This window comes from Apium graveolens, chromosome 4 (assembly GCF_009905375.1).
Source record: "Apium graveolens cultivar Ventura chromosome 4, ASM990537v1, whole genome shotgun sequence".
NCBI lineage: Eukaryota > Viridiplantae > Streptophyta > Magnoliopsida > Apiales > Apiaceae > Apium > Apium graveolens.
Genome location: NC_133650.1, coordinates 18,889,368 through 18,914,662, shown reverse-complemented (window position 1 = coordinate 18,914,662; position 25,295 = coordinate 18,889,368). Strand labels below are relative to the sequence as shown.

Below are 25,295 nucleotides of genomic sequence, written 5' to 3'. Positions count from 1 at the left end.
ATTATTATTTTTACTGTCAGAGTATTTGCAACTGTAAATCTCAATGCATATGCCTAATTAAAATTCCAAAAAGACAAGTATGTTCTATGCATTACAGGGTCAACACAATTTGCTCAGACAACAACAGGAAGGTCAAATAATCAATCAACATGTATTTGTGCTAAAACATTTCTAACCGAACTGCAGTTCACCAAGGAACAGCAATACAAACACAAACTCAAACACAATCCCACTCAGGTGACTCTCAAAAGAAACCTGTTTTACAAAAGGACAACAATTTCCGCATATTTTTCATATTGTTTTGTTGTTTGAGAAGAAAAACCATCACTAACATGGGAAATTCATCAGTTTCTACTGAATATCTCATGAACACCTCTAATGCACCCTCATGTGCAAAACGGTCTTCACAGACTGAAAAGGTTTGAGGGTAGTACTCCTGAGGGTGAGCTATCTAAATCCTCTCCAATTCAATTGGAGGTTCTTCTTGAAGGAATAACTCCCCTCATAACTCTAGCAAAAGCTGCCTTAGCAGTCAAAGCTAGAAGTACAATTGCCTATGACAATGTCATGAGAAGGGCAAGTATAGCACATTTATGTGCCAGTGTGTTGTAAGACACACAAGGGTTTGAGGTTGGTGTACATGACAGTAACCATAGAGCAATTTGTGAGTCAAACTGTGACCCTAGTCACAGGTATTTCTAATGATTCATTCATCTTACAATCTCAAACTGGTATTTCCTCTTCTGATGAAAAGAGTATGGTTAGACCTATATGGATTACCCCTAATCATATGATCACAGACAACTCTTCTCAGCCACCTCTTATTCCTGTAAGTCAAACAACAATTGAACCTTTCATATGAGAATGAGAGAAAAGATTGAGAGAATAACAGAAAGAAAGAGAGGCATGATCCTTCCTGGAAAAAGGAGAGGTAGATGAGTGTCTGGATTTAGTAATCCTTGTGAGGAAACTCTGACTCTCAAAAGTTATGAGACTAGTGAAGTGAGAAAGTAGTGAGACTACTTATTCAAAAGAACAGAGAGTTTAGGACTTTTGTTACTGACAGACTTCTTCTGCAGATCTAAGTTAAACTCCCATTCTACTTGATAAACTCATCACCATAAATCTAACTGAAGCTTGAAGCTGCAGACAGTGCCCTAAATGGACAATGATAGCAGCTTGAACAATATACATCTAACTGGATCTTTCTACCTGGAGATAATGTCAAAAAGGGGGAGAATATGTCTAAATGCCAAAACAGCTGATGGATGTTGATGTTGCCAGATAATAAAATTATATTCTTCATAGGGGGAGAGAAGAATAAATCTAAATGCAACTCAAAAAAGAAAACCAGATGGGAAGATTGAAGTCTACATTTAGACAGAGTTTTGACATCATCAATTAGAACTTGTGCATAATTCCATAATGAACAAGTTGGGGGAGATTGTAATATATAAGTGATGATGTCAAAGATTACTGTAGATAACAATATCATTAGTGTCTCTGATCAAAGTTTGAAGCAAACCAATGGACATCTGATCTGAGGAGGAGATTAATGAACTGTTATTTTTACTAATCAGTTAAGCTTGGGGCCAACCCTAAGTAAGTTGTATTGTTATCTTAATTTGTATTTTATACTTGTAACACTTAAAGTCTGTAAAATGCAAAGGAGCAAAATGGAGTCTTTTTCCTAAAACGGTATCAAGCCTAAGGATTCTATCTGGAATAAGATCAAGAAGATCATGCCTCAGAAGAATTTTGAAGAAGTTTGGAGTTGAATAAATCTGTTTGGAGAAAAATATTCTAAGTCAAGATCTCTACAAGTCACAGATTTAATGTTATAGGGAAGTCATTCGAGTTGCAGAGAGTACCGAGGAACAACCATCGGGATAGTAGTTTGGTTATCCGACGGATGACTGCTGATAGGCACATCCGTCGGGATACAATCACTACTCAACGGATGAGCAATATTCACCGGGATAGAAGAAATGAATTTGGAGTGGAGAAGTCAGGAAAGCTACTAGAGAACTCAGAAAGATATCGACAAACCAAATTGAAGAACTGAAGATTGGAGATATCGACAAGTCATTCCTTCACTAGAGAACTCAGAGTTATCGACAAGTCTACATTCAGTAGAGAACACTGAGTTATTGATAAGTCAAGTTCCATTAGAGAACTAAGACTTATCTACAAGTCAAAGTGAAGATGTGAAGACTAGAGATCTCGACAAGCTGAAGACCTCTACAAGCCAAACAAAATATGGAGTGCTAGAGATCTCGATAAGCCTATGTACTTATCGAGATGTCAAGTGTTCTATAAATTTAAACTGGAGATCTCGAGTTACAGTCTCAAAATACAGAATTGCAGATCAGTTCAATATCCAAGATAAATAATCAACAAACAATCCAACAGATGGATTGACAAGTCTACAAAAAGCAGCTTGAAGAGTGTGCAAGATCAATGGTAAAGATTAACTGACAGAGGAATATTAAAATAAACACGGGATGCTAAAGATATGCTAAGCCGGAAATGGAAGATCTGTTTTTCTATAGATAAAAATGACAAGTGACGGTTTAGAAAAGCTAATAGCATGTTTTATTATCCACTGTGTAAACCAGCAGTTAACTGAGTTATAAAGTTAACACTAGTCCTTAGTCAGTTGTAACAATTTTAATCAAATATCTTGTATCACTCTCAAGAAGAAGCTGAGCTCTTTAACATCAAAGAGCTTAGAAATTTTGTAGCAAAACAGTCTTAATTTTTAATATAAAATTAAGTGAGTTTTGAAGATTTGTGTTCTTTATTTTCTGCAAATTTAAATTCTGCATGAACACTTTTCTCTATAAGATTTAATTTACTTTGTTCAACCATTAACTTTCAAGAAAAGCCCAAAAACAGTAAAACACATTCACCCCCTCTGTGCGTTATTCATTACCTAACATTTACTATAAACCGTTTTCTACTAATTTCAGGAATATAAGTTCAACTATGAGTCGATTAGGCCAATCACAAAAGCCCTAAACTCGTTCATAATCATGAAACTTCACACATCATAAATCTTTTTGGCTAAGTATAACACTCGACTGCCAGTTATTTCTTTTTATTACGAAGGCAAATATAACCAAGATTCTATCCAATTGTAGGACTCATTTCCGTCCCCGAATGAAAAACACCCAACAGATAGGAAAATAGATGATCCTAAATTTTTGGATGCAAAATACAGGATTAGTCCAAAATTCTCTAATAAGGATGTTCGTTAATAATAAGTACAAAACTTCCGAAACACACACACCAGACACCTATTAATTACAGTAGGAGACTTTTAACATCATGCATATCCCGAAGAACTTCATGTTCACGAATATTCCCTCTATAGTCCGTCCAGGAAGGGGATTCTTCAAAAAATACCTATAAAAATACATTAGTAAAATATTTTCTGTCATCTCCTTGAAATTAAGGAACACTTTCATGTTTATTTGTCTTACATGTTTTTCCTGATTTTTTCATGTTTGCAGTCCCGATTAAATCTGCATTTCCTTAGGTCAGGGCGCGTAAGGGGCAGAGGATTTCACAGCACATCCTCACCTTATCTTTGTTGTGTAACCTAAAACCTAATTTTTGTTTCTACTGTCCCAATTCGAGTCCACTGTACCCGATTTCGACCCAAAAAAATCTGTTATCAAATTTTATCTATTATAAAATCATTTCGGAGTATAATCGACATTAATACGTACAATTATTTTGGCCTTTTGTTGATAAACACCTTAATATATACATAGTTTTCTTCCGAAAATCTTACACTCATGTTTTGCAGAATCGCAAATATACCACTCCTAAAATTTAAATCATTTCACCCGGCTGACTAGCAAACAGTACTAGTTTTTTTGACAATATTTGGATTTTTTTTGGTACTGCATCCTCTTCCAGACTTGCACATACTTATCTGTTTATCTCAAAATCTTTTTATAATTGAGCTTTGATACTACATTATTGCTCTGTTTATTTTTATTGGAAACCTTTACAACTGGCTGGCATGTAGTATGTAGTATAAGAGCTGCTGGGATATCATACATTTGCCTTGGCCTATCTTTAGAATATCTATAGGAAGGCCACTGAACTTGGTGGAGGTTCAACTACTAAAAGTAAACTGCATAAAACCAGAATGAAGAGAGAGAAAAAAAGAAGTGATCTGCAAGGACCAACATTTCTTCTAACAACTGCTATTCCGTCTTCACCATTTTTTGACGATGCATTTTTCATCTGCAGACCTGGGCTAGTTAGATATCCATATGCAATGCCCGTGAATGTTGCTCCCAAGTGTGTCCTGCATTGCAGCATGCAGTCATCATAAGACTTCGCATCTGTACAAGTTCTTTATAAATACGAGGGCAATAGATATATCCGCAGTTTTTTGTAGATGATTAGGAACAACTCTGCGTGGCACAAAAGTAGCAAGAAAAAAACCTGTGTGGCACATTATTTTTAAAGGTAAATAAATTAAAAATATGCCTGCAAGTCCAGGGACTCATCCAAAGTTATATTGGGAGAACAATTTTTTTGGGAGGGCACCGTTAATTTGTAAAAAAAACCAATGATATATAATCAAGAGCATAAAATAATCAGGGGCGCAGGGACCTACAACTTACACCTTTCTTAAAGTTATGGTGAAGATAAATGAATTGTAGAAAACAGAAAATTATGGATTAAACATAATTTGTTGAAGGTAGCTAACCAGTCATCAATTGGTCCAAAGTTGCTCAAAATGCAGCTGAGTGCAGTAGCAATTATCGCCTTCTGAATCATGCTTTTAGAGTTATCCTTACTGAGTGCATTTTGGTTCAAAAGTTGGCAAATAAACCAAGCTCCAAGAATGGCGAAGGCTGGTCCCTGACCATCCAAGCATAGTTTTTGAGAATACAGGGACATATAATTATAATAATAATATACATCACAAAATAAAATTCATATGTATCCCTACAACTTAATCCAAGACCTCTACAGAAGCCGCAACATTATTTACAGATAGGTTTGACCCCCAATAGGAGATAAAGGACGGAACACAGAAAGGAACTTATTAAATATACCACCGTAGTTGGAGATGAGACTTCGCCATTAAATATTGTAGTTTTCTCATCATACTGTCGTATGATGCTTAGAGCTAGAATGTCAAGTAACCAAACACTGTCAAGTTATCTATTTTTTTTCAGGTTTTATGCAAAAAATTTTATATCATAATGATGTGAGATCTATCTACATTATAACACGGGTTATGTGAAACGAAAAGGAAAATAGAGCAAACATCATGTAACAGAATACTAAAAATTGTGCTCACCGTCCCACCAACAGTTGGGTCTGCTATGTGAAAAAAGCTAGTAAAATTGCCTGAAAGTCCTCCAAGTACATATAACAAGATAAAAGTGAATGAACCATATGTCCTGCAAACTTGAGGTCCGAAAGTAAACAGCATCCAGCAGCTAAGCGCAATGTGGTGAATTCCCCAGTGCTGTCATTGAAATTTGGCTGTCTTTTTAGGATTGGGTCGATTATATAAGAATCATGGAAGCTGGTAACAAAAGAAGAAGAAACTTGACAAGAAAAAGCATGAACAAAAAATAATTTAATGTTAAATTTGTATATAAATTCGTCTTTCTGCCAAAAGCATTTAAAATGGCTTCATTGTAGACATTTCTAGGCAAATTAAAACTCCATAACCGGACTATGTATACTTCACTTTTTAGTGAATAAACTAAAGAATCAAGTTAATTTAGTATTTAGACATCTAATGCTAAAATAACAACAGAACGGAACCACGAACCCAGCGTCAATCTTGTACCAGAAACATTGGTGTCACTAGCCTCCACCATTCCCCAATTAATATTAAATCATTAATCTTTGCTCCATATAGTGACGGGAGTGAGAAGAGTTCCAAATCTGAGCTTTTAACTGGAGTGGCTGTTTCAAATAGGAAAACCGCAATATTTATGGAACACAGAATACCTCTGCATTCAAGAATTACATATAAACATAAGCAACCTATAAAGGATAACTAAATGAAACAGAACACAAGCTACCAAGAAAATTGTGGCACACTGAATATTTACATTGGATAAAGACTGGAGGTGTCATTGTATGAACTTTCTGGACCACCCCCATTCACCAACCCCAAATATTTTTTTAGTTTCTCACTTCCATGTACAGAACCTTGCTTCAAAGTATGATTACTTGTTTCTGTAATGTCAGCATCTAATGCAGATGCAGCATAATCTATGGAGTTTGCATCTGAAAAGAAGAGAACGTAAAAAATATTATCTGCCTGCAACAAGGTTACAGCTTGGCTAACTAAATCACCAAGACAAATAAACCATCTCTAGTCATTCCAATTACTGGTGTTTGTCTCAAAAATTAAAGTATGTGTTCAAACTTTAAAACTAATGTACTTCAAGCTTGGCATGTCTTTTTTTCGTCGCAAATTCGTCACAAGGACATTTGCGTTCCCCTATTATACGGTCAAAAGGTCTAAAGACTGAAGCATCCTTAAGGATTCGAGATTTCTAAGCTATCACGAGAGATAATATATAAATGATAATATGGGCCATGTGCTATATGTATCATTTTATTTTAGGAAAAATAAGGATGAATAAGTTGTGGTAAGTGTAGTATATATCTGAGTATTGTGCTATAAATAAAGCATTTTGCAAAAAAATACAAATGTAAAAGTTATAACTGATAAACTACCTTCATCGACTTTGCCAAGGTAGCCATCCAAAGACTCCAGCCCCTTTTCAGCTTTGGATAGACCAAAAAAAGCTGCTTGTCCCTCATTCAAGTTTCCAAGAAAATCATTTAAAATTGCTAAATCCTTTTCTGCACTGGATTTCCAAGGTTTATCAGGTAACTCAGTTCTGCTGCTCAATAACTTGAGCTGATTGACATTGTTGCTTAGTTTCCTGAAATAAGAATCCAGCGATCTCAACTGCTTTTTTGTAGAACTAAGTTCTATCTTTCGCTTTATCTCCAAAGAACCATCAGAGCTAAAACTTGAATTGCATGAAGACTTTTGGATATTATGGATGGATGGTAGACTTGTTGTGTGTAGAGGAAGAGGAGTAGAGTTCCTCGTATGCTTTAGCTCTTTCAAAACATCCATCCATCTACACGAATTCTGTACTGCCAAACCATCACAATCCAGTGCAACACGATTGACAATGGAACTCCAAGAAAGTCCGTCGTTCTTTTTTCCTCCGTTTGAAATCAAAAGGGTTTGGTCTTTACAATGCAGATGATAGCATATTGGAACCACTGCCATGTGGCCCAAATAGTTCCGAGAAAATAGTTGTTTGTAGAATCTGACAAATCATAATCAGAATAAATAACAACAATATAAATAATATGCAAATTCAGGCCAAAATTATGTATATTCCTCCGATATCATCCTAATCGTGGAAAGTCAGGCAGCCTAATTTCAAATATTTTTAATCAGAAGTATTTGCAAGACATGCGATATTGTGATCGTTGTTAAAATACTGTATAGTACATATACGAAGGATATGTACAAACATCAATGAGGCTACGATCATTTGACAACATAGGGTTGATGCAGTTGTGGGGGTCAAGAGTTCTTCCACTCCTAGCGTAGCAAAAAAAAGGACTACGATCCTATGATCAAAAAAAGTTTTCATAATCTTGATCAGGCCTACTGCAGTTCTCGAATCATATTTTAAATTTTTTTTTTTGTCTAAATTCTACATGACACACCTTGCACAATCAAGTCATTAAAAGTATTCAAAAGTAAAAGATAGTCAGCAGCATATCATGCTAGCGAATTTTTAAATAATCGCTTGCCACCAACATGACACGACACGACCACCCCTTCAAAATTTAACTAGGATAACTTAACAAACACTACATGTTCAGGAATCAAAACCATGCATGACAAATATTACATATATCATATATGTAAGATGGGGATCAGAGTAGAATGTTACCAGTACCTTATTAAGGATAGTAGCCAACAGAAGCGGGGAGATAGAGGTAGTAGATCAGTTCCATAAATGAAGTTGTACAACCTTATCCTGATTAAAAGGACAATCAATTGGTCCAATGCCACGTACATTGAGAATCTCGATATCAGCCCTGTAGCTTTCTCCACTTTGGCGTCGCCATATTGCCTCATGTCCACTCATTTTTTCCTGCATTCAACCAATACCACAAATGATAGTATGTTCTCGGGGTGTACAGATGAACCGCATACAACCGCTCAACCGCTCAACTACTTGTAACCGACCGTATTTTACGGATAATCGCAAAACGCGGGTTGGTTGTGGATTAAATTTTAAAAACCGCTCATTCGCGGTTTGAATGCGGTTTTAAATTCTTGAAAATCGCAAAATCGCAACCGCAAATCGCAACATATATTTATAATAAAATATATTTTCAAAAATATAGTTTATATCATATAAATTAATAAGTATACACATTTATTAACTAATCTTAGGTTAATGTTAGGACTTCATTAGTAAGATTTACAATCATTATAAGATATATAACCAAATAAATTGAAAATGTAATCTACGCGTAATTTTTTTTATGATTTTCTTTTTTTCTTTTCTCTCGCCTCCATATTTTTGTATGTTTTTAATATTCTTGCTCCATATGTAACATTAGTTTGCATTTTATTTTTGAATGTAAATTTATCACGTAACTTAAACTTCAATTTATTAATATTCCAAATTTATTTTTTACAAATTATTAATTATTTTAAAATAAGTGGTTGAACCGCAAACCGATCCGCAATAACCGCAAATTCACAACTGTAATTGACGCGGTTAACTGCAACCGCAAATGCGGTTGCGGATGACACTTTTCTAAAACCGCTCTTCGCGGTTTGGTTCGACTTTTACCCCAAAACCGATCCGATCTGATCCGAACCGCGTACACCCCTAGTATATTCTTTTCTATAATTTGTTATGGGTGTTTATTGATTATTAAGGAGAAGTATATTTTGGGTGAAGGTCAATTATAACCGATTTTTAAACTAAATTGACAAAAATAACCTGTTTTGAAAACATGGCCAATAATGGCCAGTTAAATACGCATCAGACATTGAGGTAATGACAGATACGCATCTCATAGTAACTTATTATAATATTTTGTATTAAATACGCATAAACTACTTGAGTAACCCATGATATGCATTCAATGAATGCGTAATATCACAATGGGAACATCAGTGTTTGTTAACACATGGCATCCAATAGCAAAAAAAACAAAAAAAAAAACAGGAAGTGTTTATGAGGGAGGTAGTTACGCATATTACGGTGTAGTAAACTATAACATGCATTCCTTGGTTGTGTAATATTTTAAGAAATGAATTACGCATATTCAAATGGGGTATTTGTTAAGCATGTAAGTTACAATACACATTTTTGATGAGTGTAATTTATTTTTTTATAAATTTCTAAAAAAAATCAATTTTTAAAAATCATTGTACCTTTTATTTAATTTTTTGTTTAAAAAAAATATAATTTGAAATTCGGAAATAGGAACGGGAGGAAAATTTATGATTATGCCTCTTGAGTTAGAGTCTATCGCTTAAATGCGGTTTACCTTGGTTCACGTGATTTGCAGGCTATTGCGTGAGTCTGTGGGGTTTACCCAGTGCGCACCCGAAGGGTAGCGGCTGCTGGTTCCCTACGATATATATAAAAATAGGAACCGTATATCTTAAATCTTAAATCGCAGAGTGTTTTATTTAATTTTTAAATATTTTTAAAACCCAAAAGGGATTATTGAACCCTTAAAAATTAAAATCTAATTAAGTTAGGGTTCAAAATATTAAATTTAAAGTTTAGTTCCCAAGGTTTGGGGGCCCTAAACCCTAGTTTTAATTAGGGTTTAGGATCTAGGATTTAGGGCCTAAAGGCCCTAAATCCTAAACCCTAAATCGTTGTACCTTTCATTAATTTATTTTTAAATATTTTTAAAACCCAAAATGGGATTATTGAACCCTAAAATGTTAAAAAATTTAAATTTATTTGTCTTTTACATTCTATTTTTTAATATTTCTAAAGTCAAAAGAAAAATATTGAACCCTAAAAAATTGAAAACGGTTAAATTACGGTATATCCTTAAATTTTTGAAAACAGTTAAATTACGGTACATCTTTTAAATTTAAAAATATTAATTTTTATTACTAGCTCAATATAATAAGAAAAAAAATTAAAATTTGAATAGTAAGCACTGCTAGTATACTGTGGAATATGCAAGTGTTGCTGAGGTATCCTAAGACGTTAGCACTGTTTTAATTTATTAAAAAAACTGGTATGGGGTAATGCGCAATAGCAGATTGGGTATGCTAGTTACGCATTTGGTGAGGGCAGGTTGAAACGGCTAACCTTGACCAAATATATAAAACCGGTTACTTTGGTAAGATTGACTGAAAAAGAGGTTATATTTGTCAATTTTTCGTATATTTTAGGGTATCTTTTTTTTCTGTGCCTTTTCATTTTGTAATTGTTTGGTTTCATAAAAAAACTAACTTCTATACCTGTCTACTTATTTATGTTATATATATCTATGTTTTTAGATTTTTTCTTATAATATATCATTGAAATATTTTAGTCTATTAATATTATTTTAAAAATAAGTCAATATATGTTTAAATTAAAATATTTATGTATGCCGCGTACCGTTAAAACATGTTTTTAATGAGTATAATAAATAGCACTACATATGTGTTATATAAGAATAGCATTGTTTAAAAAGAAGTATAATTTTTGGAGATTTATTTAAATTAAAATAGCTATATTCTTTACTAACTACAATATGTTTGTAAATTAATTAAACACGTAAAAATAATTACATCAGAAAGATAAAAACATATATATATATGTGATAGGAAATAAAAATAACCATAATTGTGGAGTTAATGTCGCATTAATTAGAACTGATTTGGTCAAATGGAATGCCCAATGAGGCCCAAACCCTAACTATTTATTAAATTCGTAATTAATAAAGGGGCTAATTAAAAAACCCAATAAATATGTTCAAATAAGTAACTACTTCTACAAGAATTAGCCTCTAAGCAACCCAAATTCAGAAGCAAACCAATTCCTGCTTTCTAGGACTCCAAAGTCCAATATGAGGTGGAAGACTTGCCCATCAAGTCACCCAATTCTACCCTAATTCCCAGACTTTCAACGTCTATATAAAGGGTCTTACCTCTTCAACTTCAGCAAACGTTTTCTGGACAAGAGCTCCATACGTCACAAAGCCGGGAAGACATCCTACAAGCCACGAGGCCATTACCTGGAACGATGTTTTAGACTTAGTCCTTGAAGGATATGAAAGTCATTACGTCCTTGGTGAGCTCTCGCTGCCATAGCCCCGAGGGCATGCATCACCAAGAACTACGTTTTGGCTTGATCCTAGACATACGCCGAGGTACGTAGGCATCTTGTGAGGGCAGATTCAAGCCACGAAACACAAGCGCAGCCATTAAAGCTCGAAGCTTATCAAACCCTGACATTAAACACCCGCATTAAATAAATACATGTTTTTATCCATAACATTTGGCGCCGTCTGTGGGAAAAAGACGACAACCATGAAAGCTTGAAGAAGCACCGAGAAACCACCCGCTGAAATATGCAACGTCGCATCCATTGTTGAGATTTCACCACAGTCAAACCTCAATATCCGAGGAACTGATCTCTTAGGGATGGAGATCCCCATTACCTAACTACTGATCCAAAGAATGGTCTCCAACTCAAGGGGATGAAGAATCAAAGGAAGAGTCCCAAACTATAGATTGTACTCTCACTAATGAGCACCTGAATTTCAGATGTTAATAATTGTGCTTGCCTCAAGGGTGAATGATCACCCACCTTACGGGATGTAAAATTTTGAGGAGGAATGCAACGTCGAGTACATGAGGAGTACGAACCTCGCTATTTGTAAGGGTTAAACCTTATTGAAGGAAGAAGTTACGATTTCTATGATCCCCATATCGAGGATAGTGATCGTTCATATGAAGAGGAGATCGCCCCAAGAAGGGTGTAGCCGATTGAGGAACCTGTTGTCAAAGGGCGTTTGTAGCCCCGAAGACGTGAAATGATGAATTCTCAAATCATAAAGAAGGGGATCTGTGCTCATGAAGCACACATCCGAAAACCCCAAAAAGATATGAAATCATGAACCAATCAAGATCTACCAACCACAACTCAAGTTGTCGCTTCCATCATTGGAGTACCACAACTCTCAATCATAAAATCAAGAATTCGGTCCCATAATTATGGGATTTCTTTTGACCTCGACGCTGATTTAAAGGACCGATACCCAATATCAAGGAGTAGAAAACCAAGGGATGAATCCCTAATTGTATTTCAGATGTTAACAATTATGTTTTCTTCTAGGAGGAAGCTAATCCACCTGATTAGAGTAAACTTCAGCGTCGACCGCATTAGGAGTAGAATTCCGGTATTTGCAAGGGTTGCGCTCCATTCGTAAATGAGTCAGCGATTTCTTTTGTCCCAATATCTAAGACAGTGATGGTCCATCTGATAAGGTGACCGGGCCACGAAGGAGACAACCAAATAAATAGCCCATTTTCAGAATACGTTCTCAGTCTCGAGAGCGCGAAAGGATGATTCCTCGACCCATTGCGAAAACGAATTTGAGCTCATGAGGAGCACATCAACAAGATTTAACAAGTTGGGAGATGCGTTAGGCAAAAACTTAATCTTAATCCGAACGGACGATTTAAGATCCCCAAATTCGAAAGATAGAATCCTCAAGTTTAAGGGTCAAATCCCCAATTTTAGATGGTAATTGAGACATTAGCTCTACCAATATTCTCCTTTCCCGAACCATGGACGATCCAGGATATGAATTTAAAGGTTATAATCAAGGAAGCGGAATTCGACATCAAGCGTGCAAAGGATATACAGCCCCTTATATTCAAGGATTGAAACCCATCAATGACCAAATATGTGATTATTCCAGTCCCTAGAAAGAGGACGATGAAATATGAAGTGAGAATGATACCACTCCAAGAAGGCGACGTCCAAGAAGTGACCAACCGAAGAAAGATGTCCCAAGCCTCGAGGGCCTCAAGGATTGAAAGCTTATGATGATGAAGATCGGATTTTCGTCTCATCAAACTCGTGATTTAATGGAGGAAAAGAAACCTGAAAAGGGAACAACAAACCCGACTACTTGCAAAATTTGGAAAGCCTGGACCCCGAGGGTCGATTACCCGATATAGTTGGTTCGGATGTCCTTCCATGAAAAAAGGAGATGAAAATTCCAAGAATTGATCCCAAAGATTTGATGCCCTTTGAATATCTGAATAATCCCACGTATCTTTCCACGAGAGAAACTACGAATACCTATATTTTAAGGAAGCTAAAGGTACCTACCTCAATCTTGGCGTATGATGGATCCGGTAATCCAGATAACCACGTAAAAAAGTTTTAAAACTCTCTAGTACAACAGCTGATGAACGATTTTACAAAGTGCATGACTTTTTCTTAAACCCCGGGGGGGCATGACTCGATAATGGTGCGAAGTTGTATATTTTGCATCCCCCAAGAACATGAAACAAGGATAAAAAGAATCCTTGTATGACCTAGACCAATTCAAAGAAAATCCTTGATCACCATATACTTGAATGATATGATGTCATTGATAGTCCAACAAGGAGCCTGGGATGTTAACTTTAAATTATCATTGGCCGAAACCAATATGAAAAGCATACATAGGTTGCAACAGCGGGGAGGTGAAAATAAATAATATGAAGAAGAATTTGACCCCTAATAGGAGGCGATGAAGATTACAACTAGAAGCAAGAGGAGGATCAAAAGAGTGATGCTAAGGATATGTATCCCTGATGGAGACTATTCCCCAAGGAAGAACAACAGAGAACCGAAGTTCACCAAGCATGCACATTTTAATGTTCCAAGAAGCCGAGTCTTGATAATATGAAGATTGTCGACGGCCGATGTCATTGCGCACCAACCTTGACAAGAGAAACAAGATTTTATAACCAAGATTTCACGAAGATGATGTCGATGATTTTCGACAGCTAAGGAATACAGTTGAGTTATAAATCCGAGGAGGAATACCGAACAGGTTCACCAAGATAGTGAAGGAAGCAATAGAGTGAAAGATTATAAATAATAGAGGGGAGAACAAGATACTCTAGAGAAATACGTATCCCTGAGTGCTAGTTATCAAAATGATCTTTAGAAGGCTAACGATTGATGGGACTTCAAGAAGCTCAATGAAAGATTGTGCCCGAAATATAGTACACCGTAAGGAGCGATAGGGGAAATGGCCACTGACTTTGATGATTCTGATTCAGAAGGGATGAAATTCCTCCATGAAGACCCGATGATCGTCACACTATAATATAAAAATCTGAAAGATTCTTGGCAAATGGGACTCGCTAATTTCCAACTTGCCTTTTATGATATGTTGCCATGATTAAAGGCCCGATTGAGTCGGGGGTAGGTCCTCCCAAAAGAAGACGTGGAATTCCGAAAGTTCGACGAGCAATGAGGAAATTCAACAGCAGATACGATTCTTATCCACTTGTAACTGGAGTACAGTGAGAAAAACGAAGAGGAATTCTTGCCCTTAGCAGGAGAGAAATCATAAAACAGTAAACTAATTATAAGGACGACATTTCTAAGGTGCCACTCCTCATTAACTTTGTAATATTATGTATCTTTTTGCTGCTTTTATTTTGAGAAACCAGATGCCACCTACCAAAGGTTCGAAAGTAAATTTTTTTGAGCCTCTCTATTGAAAGACCATGAGAGTCTATGGTATAATAAAATTAAGAGCCTAGACAAGGCAGAATACATGAAACACCTCCGAGAGGTAGTGCTGATGCACCACAAGATGATGTTAAATCCTACAAGTTGTGCCTTCGAGGTAGGATCTGTAAATTTTTGGGCCACATCTATGAGTGGGGAATCAAGGCCATGTTGATAAGATTCCTGGTTATGGAACCCTCATCTTTCATTAAGAACATAGAGAAACTAAAGAGTGTGATTTAGGAGAGGTTCATCTCCGAACCCAGTGACAAGTGTTTTCCCTTCTTCACGGTATTGAAGAAAGTAAAGGACCCTTTATGAATTGATCAAAGCCATGTAATCTTTGAGAAATTGAAGAAGCAGAAAATCGGAACACCAGAAGAAGTACTAAATTTATACATGGAAAACTCAATTGTGTAAATAAGACTTGCCCCTGTGAGAAAAGACATGGAGGTTCAGCAACCCACATGTTGGGACAGTGAAAAATTATGTGAATAACTCTAGTATTGAAAAGTTTGCGTTAGCCATGACCGCGGCATGAGGAAGTTAAATTGTGTTTTTAAATGTGCAAAACTAGCCCCGGGGGCACAATGCACAGCCCTGAGGCTGGTGGAAGGTGGTTTAAGTGGACAACCGCGCCTGGCGAATTTAGTATAAACATGTACATTATTTAAGGTTCAAGATTTGACCGACTTCATGGTTGAATGTCCTATTGACAACCAAGAAGTCGGGGGCAGGATGAGAGGGCAAGGAGACATGCAGGACAAGATAAAGATATCATATCGAAGTACTGTTTGATTCTCTATTTTGATGGAACATTCAAAACTAAAGTGAGTGTTGCATATTCATAACGGATTAATGATATAGTTAACCTCGACATCGAAATTCTCAATAATGAATGACGAAGTTGAAAATAAGGCCTCGATGGCCAGACTTGGTTTAGCTCGAACCTTGAGGGTTGAAAACCTCAAAGTCTGTGGAGACTCGGTGTTGGTGATTTCTCAAGTAAATGGGGAATTTGAAATAAAGTATGAGAAATGCATGTGTAAGCCATGAATAAATTCAATGGATGTTACGTAAAGTTACATCCTAGTGGAGGAAATCATGAAGGATAATGTCATATTTGAGTTTGCATATTCAACGATAAAGATTTATAAATTTCGGAACCTGAAGCATGGATTCCAAGTTGATACCACCAGTAGGTGTGGAAAATTGTTGGGTTAATTTTATGAAGGTTTACCTAGAAACTAGTGGTTGCCCAATGCATATGAGGCATAAAAGCCATTGAAAAAGCGCCTAGGTATGCTCTGGTTGAGAGGTGTTACATAAGAAATTCTTTGCGACTCCATACTCGGAATACTTGGGACCCTAAGAAGCGGAACTAACCTCAAAAGAAGTTCATCCATGAGCAGCACCCGAGGGGCAGGGCTGACACCAAAAAAAAATTAGTCGAGCAGAATTCAGCTCGAAAGGAGACTGAATCCTGACCGAAATACGGTTCAACCAGGCTGTCTAAATTAAAGATAAGTCGACCAGAAGGCAGGAGTTTTAGAATCAATAGATTCGCCAACAAGATATGAGAGACTTGTGAAGTCATGACTGAATTTGATGAATTCTACATCCTGAGGAAGGAAGGCACGGGCACCGTGACTCAAGAGATACAAAATTATACGAGAAGTTTTTACTTCTAAGTCTCAAAGACCCAAAACTAATACAAAGTTGGTAGCACCGATATGTGCGATGACTCATTGCCTAGAAGTCTTGACTCAAACTAGTTGATGACCCGACGATGCCATGGAAGCATGAAAAATGCTGGAAAAAGCTTTGAAGCTTAATCTGATTGCAAGGACTTTATACAAGAAGTAGTTCGTGATTCTCTACCTTAAATGCTTGAGAAACCGAAAAATGGATTTGGTCTTAAAAGAATACATGAGAAGAAATGTGGGTTACGTCCGGGGTACGGGGCCAGCACTCAAAACTTACTTGTTGGAATTCTATTGGCTAAAGATGATGGATGATGCCAAATATTACGATAAGAAAGTATACTTGATTTCGGAAGCACGCACATTTCCTGGAGGTAGATCTTGACACAAAGAGGATGGAGGCTAAAACCCTTGGTTGTATAACCAGCATCCAAGTGACACAATTCCCGTAGAAAAGTACGATATAAAGGTATGAACTTCCATAAATCCTAGTGACGGGTGATAGAAGACAGTACAACATCAATGATGTAAGAAGAGCGATAATAAATCCTGCTCCGCAACTATTTCTCACCCTTAAACGAAAGGGCAAGCCGAGGTAGGAAGTCGAGTAATCCTTGATGGACTGAAAGAGGGAAGAATACTCGAGAAATTACTAGGCAGACATGCCACTTGCAAAGAAATGATAGGAGTTATACCATTCTTACTGACTGATAAAGCTGAGGTTGTGATGCCATTATGAATCACTCAAACAACTCCAAAGATTGAGGTCTTTGAGCCCAGGGAGAACGAGGAAGACATGACACATACTTTAAATTTGATGAAGCCAACACCGGGATTGTTAAGCATTTGAAACAAGTTTCAAGGCATCCCGAGTTGGGTAGAAAGGAAAGGCAATACCTATTTTCGAAGAGTCATCCTAAACATAAACATATTTGGGACAGGGACCCCACAAACTTGGAAGCACTTTGAGAAAATAAGGTACTCAGACTTGACATACCTTAAACCTCGAGGTTTAATATGGTTGAGAATATAAGTAGGACAACTCACCTGGTCGGACTAAGTAGAAATAAGGCTCGTAGAGATCACGTTAATTGAAAGCTCGTATAGGCCACTTTCCATCAAAATTCCTGGTATACGAGGTCAGGATTCCAGGTCGAAAATCAGTTCGACCAGAGTGTTAAAATCACCCATAATCCGATGAGAGTCCTCGATGGAAGGGGGCTGCATCCTGGTCAAAAATTAATCCGACCAGAACTATAAAAACACCAATAATCCGACGAGAATCCTGGTCATAGGCCACTTTCAATCAAAATTTAGGGATCGAGGAACACAAGAAAAAATATGAAGATGCCATCATGAGTTAGAGTTCGTAATAAGCTTCGTTTCGGTATATTTTATGCTCAAATCAGAGCAAAGAGTGAAAAGTTATGGCCATTAAAAGGCTGGTAACCCGTAATTCAGAGTTCCTGGTCTGAAAGACTATGATTCCTGGTATAAGAGGTCAGGATTCCTGGTCGAAAATCAGTTCGACCAGAGTGTTAAAATCACCCATAATCCGACGAGAGTCCTCGTTGGAAGGGGGCTGCATCCTGGTCGAAAATTAATCCGACCAGAACTAAAAAAACACCCATAATCTGACGAGAATCCTGGTCGAATTCGACCAGGATGCATCCTGGTCAAAATTCTACCAAGAGTTCCCGTTAAAAAGGGTACGGATTCCTGGTCTAAAGGGTGCAAATTCCTGGTCTACAATGATTAGAATCCCTCAATCATGTTGCATAAGACCCCCCCCACAAAAAACATATTTATTATTCAAATAATAAATATAAGAAAGAAAATTATTATTAGTAATAATAATATTGAAATCCGGGTCAGATTTTATCGGAGTAAAATTTTATTCGGGTCGGACATCCCAGATTTCGGGACCAATATTATTCAGAAATTGAATAATTAAAGATTATTATTTAAAAAAAGGGGAGAAAAGAAAGAAAAAAAAAAGAGAAAAGAAAGAAAGAAAAAAAATATAAAGAAAGAAAAAAAAAGGATGCAAATATATATATATATATATGAAAACACATATCCTAGTCGAATTCCAATCGACCAGGAGGGAGTAAATGGCCAGAGTTCGACCAGAGCTCTGGTCGAGTGGGGGAAAAGTGGCAAATTGCTACTTAGTACCCCTAGTTTTGTGAACTTTGCACGATGCTTCCTGGAGATTAAAAGTTGACACATTTAATTGTGAAAAATACTCAGAGGTACAGAAAAATTCCTAAAATATTAGGAAAAATTATGAAAAATACCAGGAGGTATAGAAAAATTCCTAAAATATTAGGAAAAATACCCGGAGGTACGAAATAATTTCTAAAATATTAGGAAAAAATGTGAAAAATACCCGGAGGTATAGAAAAATTCCTAAAATATTAGAAAAAATTATTAAAAATACCTCGAGGTACGGAAAAATTTCTAAAATATTAGGAAAAATTATGAAAAATACCTGGAGTTACGGAAAAATCCCTAAAATATTAGGAAAAATTATGAAAAAACAGGAGGTACGGAAAAATTCCTGAAAATTTAGAAAAATACATATGAGTACGAGATAATCCCCGAAAATTATGGGAAAATACCAGAAAATTCCTAAAATTAGGAATAAGGTAAGAAAATGAGTTATGAAAATTCCTGAAAATATCATGAAGTCTCGGATAAGACAAATAGTTATAAATATGTAGGTCGCTCCACACTTTATGCTAAAAACGATAACCCGGATAGGGTAAGAGATAACCTAACTTCTACGAAATATCGAGTGTGTTTCCCAAAAGTTGGGGGGCAAATGATAGGGAATAAAAATAACCCTAATTGCGGAGTTAATGTCGTATTAATTAGACCTGATGTTGTCAAAGGGGAATGCCCAATTAATGAGGCCTAAAACCTTAACTATTTATTAAATTCGTAATTAATAAAGGGGCTAATTAAACAGCCCAATAAATATGTTCAAATAAGTAACTACTTCTACAAGAAGTAGCCTCCAAGCAACCCAAATTCAGAAGGAAACCAAGTCCTGCTTTCCAGGACTCCAAAGTCCAATATGAGGTGGAAGACTTGCCCATCAAGTCACCGAATTCTACCCTAATTCCCAGACTCTCAATGTATATGTAAAGGGTCTTACTCCTTCAATTTTAGCAGAACGTTTTCTGGACAAGAGCTCCATACGTCACAAAGCCGGGAAGGCATCCTACAAGCCACGAGGCCATTACCTGGAACAACATTTTAGACTTAGTCCTTGAAGGACATGAAAGTCACTACGTCTTTGGTGAGCTCTCGCTGCCATAGCCCCGAGGGCATGCATCACCGAGAATTATGTTTTGGCTTGATCCTAGGTATACGTCGAGGTACGTAAGCATCTTGTGATGGCAGATTCAAGCCACGAAACACAAGCGCAACCATTAAAGCTCGAAGCTTATCAAACCCTGACATTAAACACCCGCATTAAATAAATACATGTTTGTAAATTAATTAAACACGTAAAAATAATTACATCAGAAAGATAAAAACATATATATATGTATGATATGGCTCAATCTCAAAATTTAAGTATCACGAGTACTAAAAATAATTAATGTCAAAATAAAAATAATTAAGTAATGATTACTAACCAAAAAATAAAGTAAGATTAATTAAGTAAAATAATTAAATAGTAAAGAAATTTTTTTAATTAATCGAGTGTACTTTCTTCAACTGCTCATCCTGCTCCATTTTGAACTCATAGGTTTTTAAGATACCATACAGTCTCTCTGGAGTAAAGGCTTTATACTCTTGAGAATTTCTGAGAGACACTGTCATTGGATTCCATTATGGTAGAGACTTCAGGAATTTCATATTTGAATCTATAGTTTGGTAGATCCTTCCATACAGTTTTAGTCCATTTAAAATTTTTTGAAATCTACTAAAAGTAACATTCAAAGACTCACCTTCCTCAAAGTAGAATTGTTCGTATTGTTGTATAAGAAGCTGCATCTTGTTTTCTTTAACTTGCTCAGTTCCATCATATATAACTTGAACCGTGTCCCAAATAACTTTAGTAGACTTGCAGTTAATGACATTGTCAAACATATCTCCATCAAGACTATTTGACATAATATTCATGGCCTTTTTATCTTTATGAATTTGCTCAATGTCTTCATCTGTCCATTCTGACTTAGGCTTTGCAAAAGTTTGCTCAGTCCTAGTTGCATTTGCACAATCAGTTGCAGCCCTGCGAGGAACATGAGGACCTTTCTCTATGCAGATAACATAGCTTTCATCTTGAGATAGAAGATAAAGGTGCATCTTCACTTTCCAATGACGATAATTGTCTTTGTCCAGAAAAGGGATCTTTACTCCAACATCCTTTCTGCTCATGTTGTTATATTGCTTGATCTTTAAACTCTTTATGTGTCAAGAGCTTACTCTGATACCAAGTTTTATTTCCTAACAATATAACAACAGAATTACAGAAGGGGGCACTACGCCATATATGACCTTACTAAACATTTGAGTAGGGGTGTTACCTTAGATTATGCTTAATAGATGTGAAATTTTTACCCTATCACAACACCTACACTATGCGGGTTACTAAAGCTATAGTATTGTATTGTCATAGGCCAGTGAGGTGTTAAGTAGAGGTAACATGATATAATGTGTTGCTATAGACTAAGAATAAAAGAAAATTTGAATTTAAACCAAAAATAAAATTTAATTTTATAAATATTTGATTTGGATAAATAATTCATGGATTTATCTCGGAAAGTAATATTATATCAAATAATTGACTTATGAACATTTTGTAACAAGTAAAATAATTTATTTAAATATAAAATTAATTATTAGTTATTTTGATAAATTTAAATAATTTTTATATAAAATTTTTATATAATAATATTAATGTGTATAATTTCATTAAATTTTAATAATTGTTTATAAAAAAGTTAAAAAAATTTGCTAGATCGCTTACATTTGGCCGACCAAAATTTGGACTAAGGCGGCAATTGAAAATTTCGGACAAAATGAAGGGGAAATCAACTTTGGGGGAAATTAAACCCATTTGATATACACCGAACCATTTCTCACCGTAACCCTCTTAATAAACTGAATCATTCATTTCCTCAACTTAAATCCCTAAACCCTCACCTAATCAATCGCCTCTGTCTATTATTGTATTCTATTATCCCGACGAGCCTGGAGAGAGACGAAATGGAGAGAGAATGGAAGGACTTGCGGAGAGCAGAGGAATTGAAAAATAGAGTAGAAGAAGCAGTTAGGGTTTGTTTATTAAATTTGGGGGAAATATTGAGACCTGCTTTAAGGTCAGAGTGAACATATAGTGTTGTTGTAGCAGCACATGCAGCTGTTATGCACGAAGCCATTGGGTTTTGAAATTTAGGTTCAAATAATGCACAAAGCCATTAGGGTTTTAGTATTTTTTTAATTGAGGTTTGTACTATCAACGCCCCCCCCAATTTATTTATGTAACATTCCTTATGTGAAAATTATTGAATATTACTGGAAATTATGATAACTAATATCTATTTCAATTACTGCAAATTCTGTTTTTGCCATTTTGAATTTAACACTTATTTGGGATACGATTAAGGTAGGAGCTCTACAGTGATGATGCCTCAACCGCACACTTCTCCCTCCATGTACAAGCGAATGTTTTCAAGGGATTCCGGAAATGAACCTGACATTGAGGCCACATGTGAAATCGAAATGTGTTATGTTAGGTTTTGCTTTGCTTTGTAATTAAACTTTGTATTGACTTTGAGGTGCTTATTTGGGTGCTTTTGTTATCAATGTTGCGTCCTTTCTTTGTAACCGTGGTCTAACCCAAAATTATTATTTCTTTCATTAATTAATATAGTCTATTTTTGTGGGGAGGTTCATCTCAATCTGTTTTTATGGGGAGATTATTTAAGGAGCTAGATGCTTTATAACTGAGACTATTTTTTTTAAAATTTATTCTCCTCATGATGTTCTTCCATTTTATTAAACATTTTTTTATAGTGAGACTTTAATGGTATTAAGTTGGGCTAGCTTTTGTATTATTGTTACTTGAACTGGAATCTACAGAACGAAGTATCTATGGCTTTATTTTATTTAAAATTGTGTTGTATTTTCCGGTGCACGTGCTGTGGCACCCCAAAACCCGGGGTCAGGAGTCTCGGAAGCCACGCCATCTAAACTCACACAACTCACACTATAATATGTAAATACTCACGCTTCACGACCCCACACTTATCACACACACACTTACAGGTTATTGTCTTGGAAACGAACCATCATCACTAGAGTACTTTTTATTACAACCCAAATATAATTAGTCTTACCGGGGAGTGACCTTTAGGTAAGGTTAGTCCGTCGGCCAAATATACGTTTCTTGTTTTTGATCTTACATAAACCATACTTATAAATAAGTCGAACTATAAACAACTGAAAACTAATCCAGCTTATTCTGACTACCTGAGGTACAGCACCAAACAATCTACGGAACAGCTGGCCATTTCCTACCCATTTCCTGGCTGTGGTTTTCATAGCAGGCATCTTGATTCACTGTTGTGTTGTGTCAATTTAAGAAAACAAGTGTGAGCTATAATGCTCAGCATAATAATGTACAGTATGAAAATGACTGTATGATAACATCATATATTATATATATGTTTTATTCAAAAATAGTTTTCCTTGGTGTCACACACCTTCTTACGAAAACAATTCTTTAAAGGGGTTTTTATAACCTGCAAATACCTTAATAGTAATCCCAGCACCTAGGCTTGGGTTACGGTATTGCATCTCAATTCCAATTGGAAGAATTTGGACACTCACTGGAGCCACCGCATACGATGATCAGTCGTATTGACGGAAATAGTAACCTTTTCTACTAGTAGAAGGACGAAACCATCATCTCTCGGGTATCACCCTGGCCGCACACGGGCTATGTGTCCTCATTTCGGGTATACACACACTTCGCAGGTCCATAGGTACATATTGTACCGTCTCCTACGGTACCAGTAGCCTATCCAATACACGAAGTACTTGGATTCTACCCCTCCCCTGTCCTTTAGGAAATCCTATCATGTCTTGAGAACTCGAACCACATCGAATTTCCTCCAAGCGTTTTGCTTGTTGATAGGCATAACTTTACTATATATATATATATATGTACTTCCGAAAGTTTCGGAGGAAGTACTAAGGATGTGAGTTGACCGTTGTCAACAGATAATCAATAAGGGGAAAAATTTCTCCTTGAAACTATATTCAAAATATTAATAAGTCGGGATAATATTCACCGACGATCTGAAATTATTCGAATGATACTTCTAAATCAGAAAGTATATTTATATCAGGATCTATGATTTTTAAATCAATAATAATCCTTTAATAAATAATAATTAATTAAATAATAGTCTATAATTAATTAAATGATAATTGATATTAATCATACCTCGAATGAGTTTACTCTCTAAAAGGTTTATTTAAAATAATATTCCTCAACTAGTTTGTATCTACATAATTAATAATCTATAATAATTAATCGGGTTTGAATAAATAAACGTTGAAGTATACTACTCCTATAATAAAGGAATATGTATATAATATTTATTATCCGAAGAATAAAATATAGTTGAGGGAATATGATCGTTGAAAAATCGTTTTAATAAAAGTTCGAGGTGTTTTAATGTTTCGTAAATGAACGATGAGTCCCTTTAAAACGTACTATTATGGACTTATACCCGTCCTATAATATCTCCGGAATGATTTCCGGGTTTTATCTTTAAATCCCGACCGATCCTCGGTCTTATATAATACGTCACGCCTAAAGCGAAATAACATTTCACAATATATACTTATCGTACAACATCGCTATATTATGCGAAAATTCAACAAAAATGTATCATGGAAAACATGGTATTTAAGCGATAATAGTAAAACAATCCTTTCACAACACAACAGTAAAAATGGAGTTGGGTTTGTAAACTTTCCTGGGTATCTCGAGGTGGAGGATGCTCTAGGTTCTGCTCGGAAATCTATAACCATAAACACATTTCATTTCGTTAGGTTCCGTCCTAATTTACGGTAACTCACACTCATGCGCTACTCATTATATACCCTCTCAACTCATACTACCATTAACATTTCTTTTAAGTCATATTCACTTTATGGTCACTTCATTTTCCTAAGTATCTTGAGTTCATTCTCATTATCGTTGTCGGCTCCGCTTAAGGATTCTTACGGTTTCTACTCGCGCGGTCTCGGCTCCGATATTTTTATAAAATTGAGAAATCATTATTTTCATTTGAAATTTTTATGATAGTTAGGAAACTCAATATTTTACTCTCTGTATAAATTTCATGATTTATGAATACTTTTAAGTCTATCCTTTATATTTTTAAAGTTCGTAATTCGTAGCAGTTTTTGTCGCGCAAATCACTTTTACTAAAACGACCATAACTTTTGATCCGTAAATCGGAATCAAGTGATTCAAGCACCTAAACGATCCTTATAACATTTTATATCATAAACAAAGGTTATTTTTTAAGAATATATAGTTTACAACTTCGGGACTTTCTGCAGAAACTTAAAGTTACAGTTTGTTGGTTTTAACGAAGTTACGTTTACGATCGGGGTTTCGTTTACGCTTTAACTATCAACACAACCACCAACAATCATCATATCATCATCAACACACAAACTCCTCTCAATAACATCATGTTATTGAGGTAACAACAACCAACCTTAAATCTACTTA

The 25,295-nt window shown here is 35.7% G+C and overlaps 1 protein-coding gene across 1 annotated transcript; it reads right to left on the bottom strand.

Moving 5' to 3' along the window:
- Nucleotides 1–3,946: 3,946 nt before the first annotated feature.
- LOC141717864 (RHOMBOID-like protein 9, chloroplastic) lies at nt 3,947–8,182 on the bottom strand. Its single transcript, XM_074520083.1, has 7 exons — nt 7,992–8,182; nt 6,736–7,346; nt 6,102–6,279; nt 5,834–5,999; nt 5,333–5,503; nt 4,733–4,887; nt 3,947–4,324 (listed from the first exon to the last, which is right to left on the bottom strand). The coding sequence occupies exons 1-7, from the start codon at nt 8,171–8,173 to the stop codon at nt 4,099–4,101; spliced, it is 1,689 nt and encodes a 562-aa protein (XP_074376184.1). The 5' UTR covers nt 8,174–8,182; the 3' UTR covers nt 3,947–4,098.
- Nucleotides 8,183–25,295: the final 17,113 nt, after the last annotated feature.

Bases quoted from the DNA above. Each gene is read 5' to 3' on its own strand.
- LOC141717864 (XM_074520083.1), bottom strand. From the start codon at position 8,173: ATGAGGCAATATGGCGACGCCAAAGTGGAGAAAGCTACAGGGCTGATA. The intron at 4,888-5,332 runs GTGAGCACAATT...TTGGATGGTCAG, and splicing joins ACCCAACTGTTGGTGGGACG to GGACCAGCCTTCGCCATTCT. The intron at 4,325-4,732 runs GTTAGCTACCTT...GCTGCAATGCAG, and splicing joins TTTGGACCAATTGATGACTG to GACACACTTGGGAGCAACAT.